We start from the raw sequence: 23,661 nt of genomic DNA, 5'->3' as shown, positions 1-23,661 counted from the left end.
TGACAAGTCCTACTCTATTAGGTACTTGAGCAGTTGCTCTATTTTGGATGTGATGTTAATTTTCATCTAGCCTGGTGAGGAGGTTTAATGTACAGGGAAATTGGGTGGTTAGTGGCTAAATTATCACTCCAGCTGCTAGAAATAAACCATGCATAGTTCTTGTGCCTGAGATGGCTTGCTATGAGGCTGCAGCAGGAAAACAAGCATTGAGAAAACCCATTTTTTTTCATTATTCCATGGACATTCATTTTTCAAGACACCACACAAGTACCCCCAATGGAACATAAACCAATAGATCCTACTAGGATCCACTGTTGGAAATGCAGTCACTACTTAAAGTCTCTGGGGCATTTATACTGTTGCCCTATTCAACACCATCATGGTGAAAGGTTAAAACAAAGGCAGTACCCTGTCATGCTATGCAAATATACATCAGAGCTATTGGTCTTCAGGAGAGTGGGCAGGTCCAGGAGCTGCAGAGTGAAACAAACTTTATAATCTGTGTCAATGAGCACTGCCTTGCCTGAAATGCTTACCTGGAAATTAACTTAAACGTGTATTACATATTACAGGAGAAATACTTAAAAATTAATTAGATTGGCTGGCTGGCTCTTGAAAGTAGGAACTGTAAATAAACTGACCTTAATGAGTATAATAGTCAGGTACATTGCAATTCATTCCACTTGAAAAGTTACAACTTAGACTAGTTCAGTGTAAGTGTATAGCTCAGTAGTCTAAGTATGTGGGCTTGTAATCCAAAGGTTGCTGGTTCAAATCCAGCTTCAACTAGATAACTAGATGAGTGCATGTTTATGGGCCCTTGAACCATGAAAAGTAGTGAATTGCCATGTTCTCAAATGACTTTTTGTAGATTTGTGAACAACACCATTTATTAAACAAACAAATCTGCATTTGCAGAATGAAGAATTAAAAATGAAAATAAACTATTATTTAAGAAATATTCAAATTTTCATGGATTTTCATGCTGCCAGATTACTAACAAAGTCGGCTGCAGTCACAGAGCACTTGTAAAGATTGTACATGAGAAGAACGCGAGTTTGGTGGCAGACATGCCTCGGTCTGGTCATCCACATGCATCAAAATCATGCTAGGATCACGCACTTTGACGCATTCCATTGAGCAATCACCTCACCTCAGCTACTGCGTGAGTGGTCAGACAGCTGTCATGTCAGTGTCACCTCATCAACAGTTTGTTGCCGGTTCCCGCAGTTTGGTCTGCAGAGTTGCAAGGCACGCAACAAGCCACTGATGACTGATGTCCAAAGGTGCAACCGGATTGACTGGACACAGAAGAACTCACGCTAGACATGTGAAACGGTGGGAAAAGGTGCTTTTCAGCGATGAAAGCACTTTCTGCCTGTTTGGTAGCCAGGCAGACACCTATGTGAGGAGGTTTCCTGGAGAGGAGTTCAAGCCTGAGTGCCTCAACCTCACTGTGAAGCATCCTTTGAAGGTCATGGTCTGGGGCTGCATGGCTGCCAGTGGTGTCGAACGTCTGCACATCGTTGACGGCATGGTACATCACAGTACTGCAAAAGTGTATGGTGCCATCAGTGCAGCAGCTGTTTAAAGGCCGGTTCCTGTTCCAAGCTGACAATGCACCGTGCCATTGCACCAAACAGGTGATCAACTGGAAGCATCAGAACAACATCGATCAATTGACTGGCTTGCCCAATCTCCCGATCTGAATCCGATTGAGAACTTGTGGCACAAGGTCACTCAATGCCAACATGGTGCAGGCAGGTGATGAAGAACAAAGTGTGGCCCACCAGATACTGAGCCATCACTGAGACACAAAATGCCCTTTTTCAAGGCCACCTACAGGAACATGAAGAAAACTTGACGCATGTCTGTTCTACTATATAGTATTACTCATTTATTTTGCAACTTTGGCGAGAGAAGTACATTACGCGAATTACTCAAAAAGACAACTGACATGGGAACTTTAACAAACTCAGAAAAGTAAAGCCAAGCTAGAATAAAAACTTGATTTTAATAGCCAACTGCGTCCCCTGTAACACTGTTTTCAAATAAATGCATTGGCTCAATGAAGGGGTTAAAAATAAAAGGTCAAAAGTTGGAAAAAATGCCAAATTAACAAGCGGTTGCAGACTTTTGCATACCACTGTAGTGTGGCTGCATTTTTATAACGAACACTTCTCTTCACAAGCTGTGCAATACCGTTTAACATTTGTTATGTGTTTGAATTGGCTCTTGGTAATGCCAGTACAGACACGGTGTTGCCACCTCTGGCATCCATCACAGAGTATCTACAGTGGGATTAACAACATACAGTATAGGACAAGTAGCCATATTTTCCCATCTATCAAATGACTACATTAATTTCCTCACCCAGTCACCATCTTTATTTTGAAACTGTCCACACCATTGGCAGGCCTCCTCAAGAGATACTGTAAGGAAATAAGCATGAACTTACTGTTGAGCAGGCATTCATCATTATACTTATCACCCAGTTTGCCAAGCATGTTCACACACCCTTCTGACTGACTTTGCCTGAGTCACTTGCCCTTTATTGTGCTGTTGTGGTTTTTTTTCCTCACTGTAACATAATTCAGTCTTCAAATGACTTCACACACACTGTTTTTTGCATTATCTCAAATTAGTTGTACTCTTGGCATAGCAATCTGACTTTTCCGGCTCAGATTCTGCACTGTAAAAAAAAAATATTTTTTTACAGTTTTTGCCAATGAATTTGACAGTGTTTTCCCTGTTTTTTTAAATTACAGAAATGTTTTATTACAATTACAAAAAAAAACTGTTTATTGACTCGTGTGATGTAATTTAACAGAGAAACTTTGTATAAATGGAATACAGTATATATCTGTTTTTTAACAGATTTAGGGCTGGGCGATATCAAATCGCGATTAAATCGCGCATGCGCAATAATCACTAGGGCTTCAGATGACAGGCGCAACATTTGGTGGTGCGCCAGCTTTTCTGTGCTATACGGACATTTATTTACGCCCACAATATAAGCAGCTTAGTATGGCTAAATTATTAATGAGGCATTGTATCAGAGCATGTGAGCGGAGTGGAGCTCACGAGGCTGTTGGCTCCGCCCGCTTCTCCGTTCTAATTCCCACTAAGCCGCTCCGCTCAACACCGCTCCTCACTCCACTAAAATTTCCTCCCGCTCCAGTCATATCGCTTCACGCTCGCTCCAATTTAAAAGAGGGACAAATATTCTGCATGCCTAACAAATGTCACCTTTAACCGAAGCCTTATATCATAAAGAAATATGAGCAATGGTAACATTGCCACTCAGAAAATATTTATTTTTAAGCAACATATAGGTAACAACGGACAGGTTTGGCAATGGCATTCCACACAAAAATAGGCTTAAAAATAAAGGAATCAGTGGGCTTAATAGCCTAAAGAATATACAGGCTAAGCATCCACGTTTTAAATTCCTCAATTTTTTTCTGTTGATGCTGCTGCTGCGTCTCTACAAAATAAAATTTCACTGACAGCGTTACGTGAAATTAAAAAAATCCTATTAGACCTACTTTGAATGACAAAACGAATTTATTTGATTAGCAATATTTACTTTATAGGCTTTTATACTTTAATTTATAAACTTGATATGCTACACCCATATAAAACTTGCTCAGGTTTTGCTTGTTTCCGCCTCTTCGCGTACACTGTAAAAAAGTCTATTGTAAAATGTCAGTCAAAAGTCTGGCAGGTCCTGAAGACCAATAGTGCTGATGTATATTTGCATAGCATGACAGGGTACTGCCTTTGTTTAAACTTTTAACCATGACGGTGTTGAATAGGGCAACAGTATAAATTCCCCAGCCACGGTACAAAACACTTTCTGCCACAACAGTAGATTCTCGTAGGATTTTGTTGGGTGGCAGTCATAAAGATTTGCTAAGTCAGAGATTAGTGGCATAATCTCCTCAATGCTTATTTTGATGCAGGTTATGAAGTTTGTTATTCTCTGCAGCTTCTGAACCTGCCCATTCTCATAAAGACCAATAGTGCTGAGGTACTTTTGGTGAAAATGTTTTTCACTGTTAACAGGTTTTGTCTAGCACTCCTGCTGCCAGACTTTTGACTGTTATTTTACAGTAGATTTTTGCGGTGTGTGGCAGCCTCATTGCTTTTAGATCACAAGTTGGGACAGAAGAACAAATCAAATTAATTTGCTCATTTAATATTTAAATTTTTTATTTGGCTTGAATTTTGGAAACCCATATTTATAAACCCACCGCAACTGAAAATGGAATGCCACAAATATTACTCTCTCCCATGTATTATTAGGTATGTCACAGCCCAGCGTGATAGCTGTTTATCTAGGGTTCAGTGTCAGCAATCTGACTATTGCCGGTGATTACCAAGAGTAATCCAGCTCTGTTTTGCGTGTGACGTCAATCTTCGTCCACCCTGCTTTGGAAATTTAAACATAAGGCGCCGCAGGGGTAAGTCCAACACATGACAAAAACTCACTGGTCTTTTGGGGTATAGCTCACGTGCCTGAAAATTCGATACGTGAGGAGGGGCTCAATAGTGCAGCAAAAAAAATTATCTGAATCTATTTTTATGACTGCCACCCCAAAAGATTCTACGAGAATACAATGCCGGGGCAAAAGTTGTTTCACAACCGTGGCTGGGGAATTTATACTGTTGCCCTATTCAACACCATCATGGTAAAAAGTTGAAATAAAGGCAGTACCCTGTCATGCTATGCAAATATACATCAGCACTATTGGTCTTCAGGACCTGCCAGACTTTTGACTGACATTTAACAATAGATTTTTTTACAGTGTACGCGAAGAGGCGGAAGCAAGCAAAACCTGAGCAAGTTTTATATGGGTGTAGCATATCAAGTCTATAAAGTAAATTAAAGTATAAAAGCCTATAAAGTAAATATTGCTAATCAAATAAATTCGTTTTGTCATTCAAAGTAGGTCTAATAGGATTTTTTTAATTTCACGTAACGCTGTCAGTGAAATTTTATTTTGTAGAGACGCAGCAGCAGCATCAACAGAAAAAAATGGAGGAATTTAAAACGTGGATGCTTAGCCTGTATATTCTTTAGGCTATTAAGCCCACTGATTCCTTTATTGTTAAGCCTATTTTTGTGTGGAATGCCATTGCCAAACCTGTCCGTTGTTGCCTATATGTTGCTTAAAAATAAATATTTTCTGAGTGGCAATGTTACCATTGCTCATATTTCTTTTTGATATAAGGCTTCGGTTAAAGGTGACATTTGTTAGGCATGCAGAATATTTGTCCCTCTTTTAAATTGGAGTGAGCGTGAAGCGATATGACTGGAGCGGGAGGAAATTTTAGTGGAGTGAGGAGCGGTGTTGAGCGGAGCGGCTTAGTGGGAATTAGAGCGGAGAAGCGGGCGGAGCCAACAGCCTCTTGAGCTCCACTCCGCTCACATGCTCTGATACAAAGCCTCATTAATAATTTAGCCATACTAAGCTGCTTATATTGTGGCCGTAAATAAATGTCCGTATAGCACAGAAAAGCTGGCGCACCACCAAATGTTGCGCCTGTCATCTGAAGCCCTAGTGATTATTGCGCATGCACGATTTAATCGCGATTTGATATCGCCCAGCCCTAGTAAAGACCAGTAGTTTTAACCAGTGGGGAGAACCAGTTTCATAAAAAAATGCTTTGTTAAATGTTGATCACAGGCTGTATTTGCAGATAACAAATAAAACAAAATTAAGATTACTGTTGTTGTGTGTTTTATTATTAAAGCAAATCTTAGTTATTTTTGCAGTTTATACTGCAAAAAAAAAGTTTAAGAACTGTTATAAAAACTGTGTGTGTGTATATCTATATATATTATCTGTACTTACTTGTTTTATCATTCTTTAAATAATTTTTCTGTGTTTGAATATTTTAATGTATGTTAACACATTTTATCAATGTTATTTTAACAATGTATGTTAAAATTAAAAGATTTCATGATATTATAAGGAAGAAGATGGTGGCACAGGAGGTAGTGCTATTGTTCGGCAATTAGAAGGTTGCAGGTTCGAGCCCTGGTTCTTCCTAACCCCATCAAAGTGTCCTTGAGCAAGACACTGAACCCCAAATTGCTCCCAGTATGCACATTGGCACCATGCATGGCAGCCTCCACCACTGGTGTATGTATGAATGTGTGTGTGGATGGGTGAATGTGAGGCATAAATTGTAAAGTGCTTTGAGTACTCATAGGAGTAGAAAAGCATTATATAAATACAGTCCATTTACCATATTTTTGTGTAGAATAACAGTAATAAATATGTTATATATTATGTAATATATGTAATATAATGTTATTATTATAATATGTTATCTGTTAAACTTTTTTTAAAGACGATTTTCTGTTTTAGAGGTGTATGACTGTATTTTAACAATTAATTTGTTAAAATTAAAAGATTTCATGGTTTTATAAGGATATAACAGTAGAATAACAGTAATAAACCGTAATTATAGGATAAGAAATTACCATTTTTTAACTGTTTTTTGCTGTTTTTTTTCCTGACAGTATTTTTCCGTTTTTTAACAGACATTTTCTGGCGCCCCTGCTGCCAGAAAATTACCGTTTTTTTACGGTTTTTTTTTTTTACAGTGTGTGAAAACATAGCTAAAAGGCCCTTCTGTCAAAAGGGGCTGACAGACATTCGCTATAGTCATGTTAATATAATATGATATAATATAATATAATATAATATAAAATTCTTTAAAACCTGTTAAGTCTAAAACTGTAAGAGTAGGTGTACTTGTTTACAAGACAAAAAACAAAAGTTCTCTTACATAACTTTTGTAGTATTTGAAGGATTTTATACCCCATTTTAAGCACAACTGTACAATTGATTAACCCTGCCCATAACAGCTTTTTAACCCTAACTGTGCAGTATCTGTATAAACTGGACACATCTGGTTTGACCGCCCCAAAGAGCTTTGGTAAGTTAAAGTTTACCTTGCCTTATGTTTCTGTTACAGTTTTTCTGAATTGCTAAAAGACTAAACCTCATTCCTGGAACAAAACTTCCAATTGCCAAAACTCATTTATTGAATCAATCACTCTTTTGGTGAAACTTTAAACACAATTTGCAGATTTGAGCAAAACTCTAAACACATTCCCATTCATCAAAACACATTTTGCACTGTGGTGAACTTTGATGCAAAATAGAAAACACAGGCTGCAGAAGTTCAGCACAGCCACCATACAGTAGTCATCATTTAAACACAATGACTCAAAACTGTTCACACATGTTTCTAAACATGAGAAGAAGCCAAAGAGTGACTAGAACATACAATATGTGCTAGATGAGAGTGCAAGTGCCACTGGTGAGTTGAATTTCGACGTCAACGTACAGATGGGTCACACAGAGGATTCTTCCCGCATCACCCAGCAAGGTGTCCCTATTGCTCACTACCAACAGTTACCATACTTATGACCAGAGACCCACACAACAATTACGTTTCAAACTACATTTTCAGACAACTTCACATTATATGTGATCGTAGAGCTAAATTATTCCTTATTAGTTATGAAAGATTATTAAATTTCTTACTTACACGGTGACTATACCCTTATTAGACTGCATTTTCCACCATCGCTGATGTATTTACCCGGGACTAAGCTTCTAACTACAGCTCAAGAACTGTAGTTCGAACTACGCAACTTTACAACAGTGTTGCTCCACTATGGTCTTGGGAAATGCATCCCAGAACGGAAAGGTTAAGGAAGAGCTTTTTCCTCCAGGTCATAATGCTCCTAAATCAGGACAATACTCAATGCCTCTACTGTAAGTACTGCTTCACCCTGTCCAAATCATTGGCACATACCTCAGGCCTCTTGCACATTGCACAGCAAAATACCTCTTACCTATCACTTATGTATAGATTATGTACAGCTGAACATTTCATATATTTTTTATCTTATTATTTTTCTTATTTTTTTCTATATTTTGTTACTCTCTTATCATGCACAGCTGCTCAGAGTGACCAGGGTTACATTCCACTACATGTTGTGTGTGTACAACTGTGTACATGACGAATAAACCTTTTGAATTTTCAATCTTAAATTTTTGTAAAGTACAAATTCCGACCTTCCTGGCAATATATCACATGTTCTGGGGCCTCATTTCTATATGCCACTTCTGTGGACTTTTAGATTATGCAGGGCAGCTTCCCTATTGTTACAGTGTATAGGACAAAATGGATAATTACAAATCCTGCCCCAAACACTTTTAAATGTTTTCATAAAATTTAACCTTTTCCACTACTACATGCCAAGCCTGGGGGACTTATTTCTACATGCTACTTCCATGTTTAAATGTAACAGATGCTTTGCAATTTTCTTTTTCTTTCTTGTATTAATTATGATATAATGACTTGTACAGTGCCAACCAATGTGACGTTTCTATAATAGAGTCGATATTTCACATGAGTGTTTGCAAAGTGTACAGTAGCCTTACAAATTATATGAGAAAATGAAACCAGACAACACAAAGATACAGTTCGATAGTGTTTCGATATGAAATCTACAAAAATACGTCAGAATACACTTTTTTTGGTGAAAGAAACATTTTTATTTATTATTACGATTTATTTTATTTATCAAGAACAGGCACCCACAAACTGTGACGTTCATGGTAGCTGGACGTGCAAATCCAAATTATCCGCGACTAGAAAATGCTCAACATGATATATAGAACATTAAAAAACAAAAAAAAACAACTAACAATTAAATAATTGTTAAACATTAACAACAATAAGGATTTCGGACAATCGTATTGTACTCTGTAATATGGATGACAAAATTGCACTGGCTGAACGCGCAGCTGCTGCGCCTTCCTGAGCTCCTCGAATACCCCTTTGTTTACATCCAGCGTATACTCCACCCCTGCAGCCGACGGCAGATCGCGCTCCACGTCACGTCAGCTGCAGACACACCTCGAACGCACCCCATGATTAGGTAACGTCGTATGGGTTTCTTTCTATGCCACGTGATCTGTCTACGCGGCGTGCGTGTTTTGCGACACGTCTGTTTATAAACACGGAATCCGCTGTTTGTAAACGGTCCGCATTTTACCCTCACCCGTGCACTGCAACTAACACGCCAAAGCCGTTTCCCATGCATTGTTTTATTTGTGACGACTTGGCATAATGTTAACTTAACATTAACGCCCACAATTAGCATATTGTTTAGCTGTGCATTTACTAAATGAGCACTGTGCTACGTCCGAACTGACCCCACTGTTTTTTTTTTGTATAATCAATATCTATTATTCATTTAAACAGTCATGTTTAAATTTTATTGTATGTTGATGGCTTGACTGTAAACAACATAACAAACAATGCAATAAATGGTTTTGAAGAAAAATCTGCTTTGTCATTGAACCTGAGAAAAACTTTGAAAATAACCATAATGACGCAGTCTCCATGCTACAATAATAATGATAGAAGCAAAGTTTTTCATTGTGGAGGCATATCTTTATAAGTACAATTTGACTGTATTATTTGTGTCCCCTTCAAAAATTGCTCATGAGAAATTTTATATTTATTGTCCCCCCCTACTGTTAAATGAAATTTACGCCCATGAGTAAATCACGATGTTGGCGTTGCCGCAAGGGCTAGTGTTGGAGCACGGCGTCTCCACCGGGTCCGTGGATGAGAAGAGATTCACAGCTGACACGGGGAGAAGTTGCAAATCACCGGTTTATTGTCTTGACTGATTATAATCAGGGAGCGGCCGTCTGACATACATTCAGCATGTACAGGAGGAGGCTCTGCCATATGTATCAGCTGTATCCCTTTTAAAGCCCTTTGGGCATCCCCCCTTCTCGGTACCTTCCGTGTACCTGACAACCACATGTGTGATTCCAGCCGGCTCGTACTGTAGTTGTCCTTCTGGAAGGCTAAAAGATAAGTAGGGGCCGCTGATATTCTGTCGCCCTCCCTATCTGTTCCGATTAGGTAGCCTTGCCTTGCCGGCGCGCCAGTCAGTTCTTGTTTTGATTAGTTACAGCCTTATAGAATCATTCCCTTTATTTTATTAATTATTCCCTCACTAGTCATTTAAGCGCGAATGAGAACCGTTTCACAGGGATCGATGTCACGTGTTAATTCCCCCCCCCCCCGAATATTCAAATCTCAAAATGAAAACTCGAATGCCATCCCTCCAAACGAATATTCGAATATTCTGGTCCAGCCCTATTATTATTATTATTATAACTGTATTTCTTAACATAATTGGTATGCAACAGAAATATAGCCCATTGCCTTCATGTGTAATATGCATTTTTTGTAGGCTACACAATTTATAACATGTATAACTTGCCTATGCATGTGCCTTTAAATGCCCATCAAAAACCCTGTAAATTCAGAGAATAACTATTGTGGTGACAGTGAAAGTTCGAGCATCCTCTCATCAATGACTTTCGAGTAGCCTGAACCTAGGGACTTTTTTAATTCACTTTTGAAATTAAAAGATGAATGATATCCTACTAAACTGGTAAATGTAATGACCAATGGCAAAAAAATGCTTTAAGCTCTGTCAGTTGAGACTCAAACACATAACACTTACAACTAGGTATGTTTTGAAAGCACAGTTCATTCAATTTTTACTGTATAGATACATAGTTCAACATTAAATTAAATCTGATATTTACTTGCCCATGAAAAATCTACCGGTCATTGATTAGCAGGTGCTAATTTTGACCACTGCCTTCCCATAACTTTTGCACGTTGTAAGCTACGGTCAGTGTCAAGCACAATATGAGGGAAGATAGGTGGCTAAATCACTAATGCCATGGTGCAGTTAACACACAATGTAACTGAACGGTCAGTTAGCAAACCAATTCAAACAGAAGAGCAAAAGTATGTTAGGAGCGCCACAGAGTTAAGTTAAATCTAACATTAACGGCTCACGCTCAAAAAACAAATTCAAATAGAACATGGCGCGAAACGGCGCAAGCAAATAAGCTCATGGCACTTATTTAACATTAATGTTACATCATAACTCTCAAGACATTAAACTACATTTGGCTGAGATTTTCACAATATTCAATAAGAAAATCCAAACTTACCGACAGAAATAGTGGAGTGCCGTTCCGTGAGCCCTTGGACGTGACTGTGACGGTTGACTTCTTCTACCAATAATGCAAAGTGCGCAAAACGAGATCGCACGCGATATCACGATAATTAACATCACTACATTATTGACTCACTTCATCCCAACATGATCCGAACAAATTCGTGCACCCTCTCTGCATATCATGTAGTTTTTATACTATACAGTTATGTTTCACTTTAGAACATGAGGCAGTTGTGTTAAATACACCCAAGATGCCTATATAAATCCATGACATGGAGAGTCTCCTTTTTTCAGTGTGGTTTGGTACTTTTGGTACTGGGACTTGGACAGAAGTCAATGAAAAAGCGAAAGTACCGTACTTGGTGTGGTCAAAAAGCAAAGACACTGTCTTTGAAACAGCAAACCATGGGAAATTGCAAATCCAAATATTCAAGAATCCGTTAAATCCGCTGCTTTATACATTTCAAAAAATAAATGAGTGGATGTAACTAAACTTACTTAACTAAAGTGAGTTACACTTTGCAGTTTATTAGGATTAACATAAATGCCAATGTAATGTCATGACCAGAGGTTGCATTATAATTTCTCGTTATTCGTCATTTTGACTGACAGGGTCTTAAAAAAGACATATTTAGTTGCATTTAACTTTCATTTATTTAAATTTTTTTCATGATTAATACACAGAACAAACTTACAGATTATCCATCTATAATGGCATGGAGAGGAAAGATGAACAACAAAACTGACCCTGTGGTCACTTTTCTTGTCAACACCACATGAAGTAGATGAATGATTTTTGATTTTTATTTTTCTTACCACAGTGACAGCTGAACATTAGCTGCTGCTAATGTTAATCTTTACACATGCAATTTTATACGAAAGTGCACTGCCAACACAAAACAGTGGAGGATGAACAAGTCGTTTTGTTTGATCGCGACCAACATGTTTTAGACTACATTCACACTGCCAGCCACATCGTTCAATTCCGATTTTTTGCTCAGATCGGATTTGTCTATCTTGATGGTTCACATTCATAACTACAAGTGACCTGTATCTGACTGGAATGTGAATGCATCGGTCCTCCGAAATGTCACGCATGCGCACATTGATACGTTTTTACACGGGTAAAAAGCTGGTCGTAAAACTGGCACATTGTGCGGCCACGACCACTGCGCTGATTCAAGTCTTTTGCCTCCTTAAACTTTGACTTCAGGCTCTTTATTTTACTTTGGCATTGTAGCCACGTTCGTTTGTGTCCGCACTGTGCCATTTCTTTGGCAATTATTTCAATTACTACTCTATTACGATAGGTTCCTTCCAGTTTAGCTTGAACAGATTCATTTCCCCAAATATCAATTAAATCCCCAACTTCTCCATCCTTCCACTGACTGTTATCGCAGCTCTCCTCCATTTTTACCATCCCGCACTGCCGGTGCAGGCTGATGATGTTAGTGCATGCGTATAAGCAAAAAGCCACATGAATTCCGATCTGAGCATTCACATTAGTGATGGGAAGTTCGGCTCAATTAACTGATTCGATTCTTTCCAACTGTCCGTTGTAATGAATCGATTCTAAAACCGATTCTATGATTCATTTTTTTCCGTCTTTTTTTTGTGCCTGATCATATTACTCAACGAATTGTGAGATCGGATAATAAATCTGTCTCAAGGTTACATTGTTTGACAAAGACAGCGCTGGTGTTCAACAAAAATGTTCAGCTTGACTATTCACAATATAAAAAGCAGAAATGGTGTCGATGCTGAATAATATGTGTGAATATATAGTTCTTATTTTCTTTACTTAAGCCAAATTCATGTGCATGAGTATCAAGGACTACATCACAGTTAACAACTGCAATATTACCAATACAATCACACATACCCATACAATGAGCATAAGAAAACTTGCATACGTTGTTGTGTAAACGTCAAAGTTAATAAATATCTTAGTTTGTTCTTTGATTAAAGACATATAGTTTTATTATACAGAAATGCAATAATTTACTGTTGTGATGAATGATGAAGATCTGCTTTTATTTTATTCCTTTTAACAGTGTAACTGCATTTCCGCTTTTGGGATCGGTTCGAGAACCGTTCGTTCGATTCACCTACTGAGTGTCCGAAAACCCGTAACTTCGATTCGTTCATCGAACGGGCTCTCGGGGAGTTGCTGAGAGCGTATATCAATAGATTAATTCAGCAACCGGAGTCTTTAACCCACATTTCTGCAGAAAAAACATGTAAATAAATTAGAAGGCATTTGAATTTAAAAGTGTTTTATTTGTCGGTTTGTGTTATTGTTTAGTATTACTTTATTGTGTTAATATAAAAATTTAGGCCTATACTTTTTTTAATTTGCTTTTAAAATATTTGCAAGCATATTGTGCAGGAGTATAAGTGACTGAACCACAGGTATAAAAACAACAACAACAACAATAATAACATTAGCACAAATAAAATATTTATTACAGGACATATGCCTTGTTTAAGTATGATTTGTTATTACATTGTTGAATGCATTCAGTTTAGTCTTTGTAGCAATTTTGCTGGAGAAATAGGACACATTTGCAGTTTTATTTTAATACAGGAAATGATATGTGCGAGTAATTGGACCCTTGAAATGACATGAAAAGCCAAAGTACAGTAATAATACTGTAAGCAGTCACATACAATAAGCACAAATAAACATGTACAAACAGTTGTATAAACGCCAAATGCAATAAGGGCGTTATTTTAATATGATTTTATGTGTATATATATATATATATATATATATATATATATATATGTATTAGGGATGCTCATTTCGATTAATTTTCCCAACCGACAACCGCCGTTCGTTATCCGAACATTAACCGTTAACTGATTAGATTAGAATATTAAATTCCTCTGGGGTCGGCGGTCCCGCCGGCGGGATCTGACAGAAATTTCGCCAAACCATTTAAATAACTCTGCGAGGTTTTATCATATACACATTTAAAAAACACCCTCAGAAACCTTGGACGGTCTACTTTTCAAATATATATATAGGTAGAAACTAAATATATTTTTATAGCTTCGTGATATGAATAGAAAGAACAAGAGTGACTGACTTAAGCGTCTGCGTCTCAAAGCAGCTCTGATCGCCTTCCCACTTGCAAATTGCGCTTTTCGCATGATAATCCGACAGTTAGTATTGGATAAAGAAATATGTGAATACGCCCATTGTGACCGAAATAAACAAGAGCACATGACTGGGTAGTGTTTACACCGATCGGCTACAATATAGCACACGGACGTCTCTGCCGCTGAAGCTTTGCGCCAATGTTTCCAGTTTCAGCAGCAACGCTCGTACCTGTGTTCATGGCTCAGTGGGCTAAGCCTGTGTGCCTGTAATCACAGTCGCCGATTCAAACCCAGTGTATTTAGAACGTGAAAAGCGATCTTCAGCTGAGATGCCACAAAACTTCATACTACTACTAATAATTAAAATATATATAAAAACATTTTAAACCGTTTAACTGATAGTAATATTCGGTCAAAATTAATTATTTCGGTTAACGGTTAAACGGTCAAAATGAGCATCCCTAATATATATATATATATAAAATCATATTAAAAGCAGTATAGTTATTAAAATTATATATATATATATATATATATATATATAATATCATTTTAATAACTATACTGCTTTCATAAATCGGCAATAGATGCATTTATTTTACCCTATTCATCAGCGTAACTGCATTTCCGCAGTAAATGCCGCGAGGGCTCTTGGGATCGGTTCGCGAACCGTTAGTTTGATTCACCGACTGAGTCTCCGAAAACCTGTAACTTCGATTCGTTCATCGAACAGGCTCTCGGGTTTTTTGGAGTCAGCGAGTTAGACACCAGGTACTCGGCCGTTCGGGTGTTCACGGCACCAGACGGAAATCTACGAACTCAAAAGTGACGAATGTAACTGACGAACATAAGAATAAACTTAAAAGTGATAAGACAAGCGCAGACGGAACATGAAAAATAAATCCGAACTTGCGGGGGATGCTTTTGGATATTGAATAGCCAAAGATCAGTTTTAAAAACATTTTAAAATAATTTTAAAAACCGATTCGTTCAGACTTACGAATCGGTTCAACCCGTTCACTGAAAAAACAGAGTTAAAAAGAACGATTCGTTCGCGAATCGGCCATCACTAGTTCACATTCAGGTCGCATGGCCGCGAATCGGATACGTATGAGATTAAGGCCCAATCCCAATTCTACCCCTTACCCCTACACTTTCCCCTACCCCTCCGTTTGGCGCGTTCACGTGTAGGGGTAGGGGTGTCTCAATTCTCTTTTGATTGGAGGGGTTGGGGTAAGGGGAAGGGCTAGATAGCCCTCGAAACGAAGATTTTTCGGGACCTCACTTCAAACGAAGGGCTAAGAGAAATTTACAACATGGCTGCCCACTCGAGCAAGCAGACCCATAAATGTTAAGTAATTTTTGCCATTAATAAGGATTTTTGACATTTTTTCATTACATGTATATTACCATCAATCTTGTGTTTGTGTTTACGGTGATGTTCTGTAAAGAAACGTTTGAAAAAAAATCGCTAAAGTTTGCTTGCGGATAGCACTGATTGCACAATATTAGGAAATATATTTTTATGTCATATAACGTTACCCGGTAACTGACTGCATGTGATAACGCGTTGTTTTGTTTTGCTTACAGCCATATGTGTACATGTAAATGAACGGTGCTTACACTATTCGTACTTATTGCAACATGACAACATTTTTGTAAATTATATTCTGTATAGGGACAGCTGAGGAAACTCGAAGGCTCATACGTTTTCGAGGTGAAAACGAACATCTGTTTTTAAAGTCCAAATACGGCGCAAAAAAACTTTGGGAGTGAGTAATCTTTACATGCTACGATGCTGACGGCGACATCTTGGAATTTGTGATAAACATCGGCGCATGTCCTCTGACGTAACGTTAGGAGGTAGTGACAATGGATGATGACGTATAACAGTGTAGTAGTGGTGTCCCATTTCTTAGGGGAATTTTTTTAACCCTACCCCTTTCCACTTCATTTCAAGGGGCAAGGGGAAGGGGTGAGGGGTAGGCAAAGGGGTAGAAAATAGAATTGGGATTGGGCCTTAGTATCACATATGAAAGTGACACAAATCTGATTTGAAAAGATCAGATTTGTGTGTCCACACAGCCCTAAAAAGATCAGATCTGTGTCACATTAAGGCAAAAAAATCTGATTTGAGTCACTTCAGCATGGCAGTGTGAACGTAGCCTATGACTCATTATTAAATCTCGCCAGCAGATTGGTCATTTGTTTTCCACAGAATAAAACGCTGTAACGTTATTCTGCAAAGAGATGCTGGCAAATTTCACCATCAGCACCCATGATTAAAAAATCAAAATTTCTGGTGTAGAAATATGGATACACAGGCAAATTCTACTTCTATCTCTTTTCCTGCACTTGTTTAACTTTCAAGTTAGCGTGGTGTGGTCAAACAATCAGCAACTAGACGCAACACCAACTGGACAGGGGTGTGAATTACTTAAAGTTACAATATATCGCCTTCAAATAATTATATGTCAAACTGATGGATAGCTTTCAGATTTTCCTTTCATTATTAAAAATAGAAAACATTTGATTAACGTGACATCTGGTCATGACACAGAGTAACATCATTATGGGTTCAGTTGTAGGATTTACATAAATTATTTTCCAAAGACACAGATTAGAAATTATAGGCACCTTGACAGAAAATGAAAGAGTAACTCATTTTATGGATAATGAACATATATGATTTTATTGGTTATAAAGTAGACCTGAATTTCTAGTTACGCATTTACGGGCTATGTTGTTATGCTTGTACCGAACTGCAAATTTAGCTTGTTTGTCGTGCACATACACACCTATGATAAAGTTCAATTTATAAATGATAGAATTATACATCAAAACAATAACTAATAATAAAATTAATAATTTATTTAAAAAGGGGTTACTTGAACACAAGTAGTGAGATAGGCCTACTATGACAGCTGATCTGATAATGATTAAATGACTAACGGCGGGTAGCGTATACAGAGGCAGGACAGCAAGAGAGTTCATCATACCCCTCAGAACAACGTGCGATTTAAAATTCTGAAAATTTTCCATTTAGTATTTTCGTTACGCGAAAACCGAAACTGTGGATAAATGGGGACTGTCATGCTTGAACTGTCACGCCAAATCTATTCCCCCGTCCAAATTCCATTTGTCCATGATACTCATCGGTTTTGGCAATGCTGCAATTTCAAGTTTCTTGATCACCCTTCAAACATCAGCAAGCGTTCGCGTCAATAAAATACGATTAAAATGTCACAAAATGGTGTGTTTTTATTAATCATTATAAAACTACAATATTATAAAAATAGTTGACATTTAGCTTGACAGTATAACCAACATGTTTTATTATGGTTTAACCAATATATTTTATTACATTATAAATGTATATTTAGCTCCATAGCAACATGTTTTATTTATTACCACAGATTTTGCTCCACAGCGACATGTTTGTGTCACGTCTGGCTCGTATGATCCTCGTGTGTGCCATGCCCCCCTCATTACCTCATGTTAATTCCTGCTTGTGATCACCTGTTGCTTGTTCAGTTCAGCCTGTCTGGTGTATTTAGTCCGTGTCTAAGTCCGTATGCGTCAGATTTGTCATTGAAGTTTTGTAATGTCTGTTGCCGTCTGCTCTGTCTCCCCGAATAAACCCCGTTTGTCCGTATCTACGGTTCCGTTCGCCTGCTTCTCCGCTTGCACGCTTGCCTACGTGACAGAATGACAAATCTCGTCGAAAGCACAGCGCAGCAGACCGAGCACCAACGGCTCGGTCTGCTGCAAGAAGTTGTGTATTGGCGGTCCCAGCCCGAGGTCCAGGAGGATCCCGTAGCCCTGGAACTGGCCAACCGGGGTGCGGACCTCCTTGCGAAGGAGCGCCCGCCCGGGCAGGAGTATCCCCTCAATAGGGCACGAGAATGCCTCCAACGCCTGCGCCAACGCTTGACGGAGCGACGGGAGGAGCGCGTTGCCTGGAGCCTTACCCAGACATGGCAAGACATGGGGCAGTGTGTGGCTCAGTGGGCTAAGCCTGTGTGCTTGTAATCACAAGGTCGCAGGTTCAAACCCAGCCTCAGCATATCTGCGGCTCCTTCAGCAAGGCCCTTAACCCCCAGCTCCCTGGGCGCCCCAACAGGTAGCTGCCCTTCGCAGACAGCTTGTTCTACAAAGAGCAAGTTGAGGGAGGCGTAAAAAGAATTTCCCCATGAGGGACAATAAAGGTTAAATATTATTAAGACACAGAGGTTCTGGAGGCAGTCCAAAAGGTTTTGAAACTTCTTCAGGACTTCATGGATGCTCTTTCAGGTGAGAAGTATGTCACCCTTTCATACGTCAAACCTGTGCTACACCTCTTCAACACAAGTCTCCTTGCACTTGAGGAGGGTGACAGTGAGCTCTGCAAATCCATCAAAGCCCGCATTGTGAATTACCTCAATGCAAAGTATGCAGACCCAGCCACTTGTGACCTGTTGGATATGGCCTCTCGTGTGGATCCACGGTTTAGAACCAAATATGTGTCAGAAGAAAACATTCATGCACTGAAACATAAAGCTGTCTTGGAGGCTGAGTCTCTGCTGGCTGCTAATAGCAGCTGTCTGCCTCACCCAGCTATGCCCACCATGTCAAGGCCTCCAGAAAAAGAAGTGCCACTGCCACCAACAGCTAAGAAGAGGTCACTAGCAAGCTTCTTCATACAGAGTACACTCATCAGCATCATACCTGCACCAAGAGAGGCAACTGAACTTGAACTCCAAAGTTACCTGCAATCTGCTAGTACGGAGAGTGACATACACTCACCTAAAGGATTATTAGGAACACCATACTAATACGGTGTTTGACCCCCTATCGCCTTCAGAACTGCCTTAATTCTACGTGGCATTGATTCAACAAGGTGCTGAAAGCATTCTTTAGAAATGTTGGCCCATATTGATAGGATAGCATCTTGCAGTTGATGGAGATTTGTGGGATGCACATCCAGGGCACGAAGCTCCCGTTCCACCACATCCCAAAGATGCTCTATTGGGTTGAGATCTGGTGACTGTGGGGGCCATTGTAGTACAGTGAACTCATTGTCATGTTCAAGAAACCAATTTGAAATGATTCGAGCTTTGTGACATGGTGCATTATCCTGCTGGAAGTAGCCATCAGAGGATGGGTACATGTTGGTCATAAAGGGATGGACATGGTCAGAAACAATGCTCAGGTAGGCCGTGGCATTTAAACGATGCCCAATTGGCACTAAGGAGCCTAAAGTGTGCCAAGAAAACATCCCCCACACCATTACACCACCACCACCAGCCTGCACAATGGTAACAAGGCATGATGGATCCATGTTCTCATTCTGTTTACACCAAATTCTGACTCTACCATTTGAATGTCTCAACAGAAATCGAGACTCATCAGACCAGGCAACATTTTTCCAGTCTTCAACTGTCCAATTTTGGTGAGCTCGTGCAAATTGTAGCCTCTTTTTCCTATTTGTAGTGGAGATGAGTGGTACCCGGTGGGGTCTTCTGCTGTTGTAGCCCATCCGCCTCAAGGTTGTGCGTGTTGTGGCTTCACAAATGCTTTGCTGCATACCTCGGTTGTAATGAGTGGTTATTTCAGTCAAAGTTGCTCTTCTATCAGCTTGAATCAGTCGGCCCATTCTCCTCTGACCTCTAGCATCAACAAGGCATTTTCGCCCACAGGACTGCCGCATACTGGATGTTTTTCCCTTTGCACACCATTCTTTGTAAACCCTAGAAATGGTTGTGCGTGAAAATCCCAGTAACTGAGCAGATTGTGAAATACTCAGACCGGCCCGTCTGGCACCAACAATCATGCCATGCTCAAAATTGCTTAAATCACCTTTCTTTCCCATTCTGACATTCAGTTTGGAGTTCAGGAAATTGTCTTGACCAGGACCACACCCCTAAATGCATTGAAGCAACTGCCATGTGATTGGTTGATTAGATAATTGCATTAATGAGAAATTGAACAGGTGTTCCTAATAATCCTTTAGGTGAGTGTAGATCCCCTTAAATGGTGGAAAGAACCTGAGGTTGTCTTTCCATCCTTGAGTCACATGGCAAAGAAATATCTTTTCATCCTAGCCACTAGTTCCCCCTCTGAAAGAGTCTTCAGTTGTAGTGGAAATATTGTAACATGTCACAGGGCATCCCTGAAGCCTCATGCTGTTGACAGGGTTGTTTTTCTTGCAAAAAACCTGTCAGAGTGGTCATGAACAATCTACCTACCTCCACAGGAAATTTACGTTTTTGTTAATATTGTTATATGTAACAGTTCTCCCATCGTAAAAGAGCATATTTTATTGTTATTTATGTAGTTGTTATAAGAATACATAAAGGTTTCAGAGACATGCCTATTTTGTATTTATCTTTTTAAAAAGGAGATAATTTATTTTGTGCAGTTTGTATCTGCATGATTTTTTTGCAGCTGAATATTTTTCTTACTAGGTCTTTTTTATTTTTTTTATATTTTATTCCTAATTTTATAAATGTATTGCTTTTATTGCTATATTCAGGGATGGACATAACTGGTACAGAAGTAAGCATTCACCTTTAAAAGCAATACGTGCGACAATCGATTGTTGTACCAGCGTGAATGCGTACATATTTTATGTGCATTTGTGCTGATATGACAAGAAATTATCATGCATTTTAACTTTTATATGCTACTTCATACTTCATTTGCAGTATACAGGTTAAAATGCACGGTAATTTCTTGTCTTATCGGCACAAATGCACATAAAATACGTTGCGAAAAAAAAAACATCTCAGTTATAAACAGTCTGTTATAATAAACATTCTTAGAATATCACATATGTGTCAGGGTCGGCCTCCCGCTGTGGTCCTTCCGTGCCCCTTCCCCGTTTGGCTAGCAGGTGGTGCTGGTCATCCCGTCCATACGTCAGTCCTTGTTTCTCCCCTGTCACTTGTCTGGTCTCGTGGCTCAATGTATTAAGCATGTGCTGTCTGTTTGCCCCTCGGTCCTGAGTTCCCTCTTGTTGTGAGTTCGAATCCCGCCTCCTCTGTTTTTGTATTTAGCTCCCTGGTGTTTTCCTTTATGCTTAATTATTCCTGGTGTTTGCTTTGTAATTGGTTTTGGTTTTGTTTCTTGTTCCCCTGCTTATGTTATTGCCTATGTACCTTCCGTGTGTTGATATATGCTTCCTTGGTTAGTGTTTAGTTTCCCTGATTGTTAGTATCTTTGAGTTAATTGGTTTCACCTGTGTCCTGTTTCCCTAGTCTTTGTTAATCAGCCTCACCTGCCCTGTGTTAGTCACTACCCCCGTAGTATATTAGTTCCTGCCTTTGTTCTGTTCCCCGCTGGTTCATCGTGTCGTGTCTCGTGTCTAAACTATTGTCTCTGAGGTCTACGCTCGTATATGGTTTGTCTAAGTCGTCTATGCCCTTGTCTAGGCTTGTCTCTGGTTTTTCCCTTGATTATAGTTTACCTTAGTGTCGTGCTAGTTAGTTAGTTTTCCTTGTGTGTTATTTAGTCTAGTTAATTCCTCCCTGTTTTAGTTTTCACCCCTCGCGGTCTTTTTGGTTTTCTTGTGTTTTGTTGTCTTTGTTAATAAACCCCTCTATTGTTCCTGGAGCCGCAAGTGGGTCGTCCGCCCCTTATTCGTGCACCATGCCCCGTTCCCGTTCCCGTGCCCCAGATGCCCGCAACCTTGACAATATGCCTTTGACTTTGAATTAAACTGAACATTGTGTAAAAGAAAATACCGGAATATAAAAAGTATATCATGATTGAGCCAAAATATACCGGGATATGAATTTTGGTCCATATCGCCCAGGCCTAACAACAAATAACAAAAAAAAAAACATGAATATCAAATTTGCAAATCTGGAGGGGAAACAGTATTAATTTGTACCAGGCAGCAGGGTGGCACACGGAGTGGCAATGCTGCTGGAGACATCCACGACTGGTGGTTTGGAACCTGACCCCGGCTTGTTCTCAGCGTGTCGCACAGGTTCTCTTCAGGTACTCTGGTCTTCTCCAGCAGTCCGAAGACATGCAGTTAGGCTAACTGAATGATGTTTCTAAATTGCCCACTGGACATGTGCCCTCTGACTCACATCACATACAGGGCATACCCCTGCCTTGTGCCTTAGGATGCCTGGGACAGGCTCCAGGACCTCCCACCCATCACAATACTGGTTAAGCAGTTAAGAGATAGGTGGGCTTACTTGTGCTGAGGCAGACTTGTAAAAGTTTCTTTATCAAATTTATTAATTTAAACAATTATCACTAAATGGCACATTGCACACAGTACATTATCTTTTATGTATTCATAGATACAAATACACAAGAGTATCAGTCTTGCTATTAGGAGAACCTTCATAGCCCAAATCTTCGTAAAATATGGTTACGTACATCTGGCCTACACAAAGGTAACAATAAATTGCGAATCATTTTATTTCATGCAACGAAAAGGCAGATCTTTTAATTTATATAAAAGTAGGTCATTATTAATTAAGTAGGATTAGCTGCATATAGGCTACTTTAGATCAATTCTTATCAAAAGTAAACCATCAAACCAGTGCGTTGAACACATTAACAAAATTAATCGTGAGCAGTGTCTTCTTTTTAAATAGCTGACGTCTCATGCGGTTAACGAAAACCGATTAGGCCTACCCTTGAACGGTTTTAAAATGAATTCCCAAAGAACAGCTGCAATGTTTTAGGTTAATGTGCTGTAGCTAGCCAGGAAACAACTTAATGTCACAAAGCATTAAAGGACGCAGTGGCTCCTGACCTACCGTTTTTGAAGATGTACGTGCGTAGCCTGGACCCGTCTACTCTCCCCTCTGAATCCATGATTCCAGGTAGACAGAGGCGCACATTGCATGAAGAAGGTGCGCACACCGATGATCTGCAGCTCACGCCAGGAACCCTCGTGCTGATTTCGCTCTCCGATTCGTTTTTTCTCCGGTAATATTTGCCATCAACTCTTAAATCTAGGCGATCACGGTCAGGTAACACATCTCCATTCGTCTGCGGAGTTTCCATTATGTCCTTAGGTCTGACGATTCCTTCACAAAAATCTAAATATTCCCACGAAGCTGATTGTGCATATGCATAAATGAGAAACCCCTCATGCGTTTGTGCTTTCCGCAAATATAAATGTGATGTTTGTTTAGGACGTGGCGTCTTTTTTTTTTTTTACTTAAATCGCCAACTACTTTTGCGGCTGACTACAAGTGCCCCCATTCGCACAAACCTCACCGCCCCCACTCCTGCGAGTCATATGACTGTTGCTCCAGTCTTATCTCATAGTCGTATTGCAGCTTGCGATTTTTTCCATTGTGTGCCTAATTACTACATCCTGTGGTGTTGTACTAGAAAGTTGTTTTAAACCTCTTGCTTGTAAATCTTCAAAGTCAATGCAGACATATGGTGCCTTTCACCTAAAAACAACAACGGACTGATCACCCAAGATGTATTTTACCTTTAGGAGC

General features: G+C 39.4%; 1 protein-coding gene across 5 annotated transcripts in view; it reads right to left on the bottom strand.

Annotated features, from left to right (window-relative positions):
- Positions 1 to 23,425, bottom strand: part of LOC111833703 (TBC1 domain family member 15) — a 78,637-nt gene extending 55,212 nt beyond the window's left edge. For 2 of the 5 annotated variants that reach the window (XM_072716422.1, XM_072716423.1), the window contains exon 1: positions 22,963 to 23,425. In XM_072716422.1, coding sequence (XP_072572523.1) covers positions 22,963 to 23,212 — 250 coding nt within the window. In that variant the 5' untranslated portion in view covers positions 23,213 to 23,425. The remainder of the gene's footprint in view (positions 1 to 22,962) is intronic. The other 3 variants (XM_072716424.1, XM_072716425.1, XM_072716426.1) reach the window with 3 other exon arrangements.
- Positions 23,426 to 23,661: the final 236 nt, after the last annotated feature.

This window comes from Paramormyrops kingsleyae, chromosome 9 (genome assembly GCF_048594095.1).
Source record: "Paramormyrops kingsleyae isolate MSU_618 chromosome 9, PKINGS_0.4, whole genome shotgun sequence".
NCBI lineage: Eukaryota > Metazoa > Chordata > Actinopteri > Osteoglossiformes > Mormyridae > Paramormyrops > Paramormyrops kingsleyae.
Note: the sequence above shows the minus strand (reverse complement) of the source record. Positions and strands in the feature narration are given on the sequence as shown.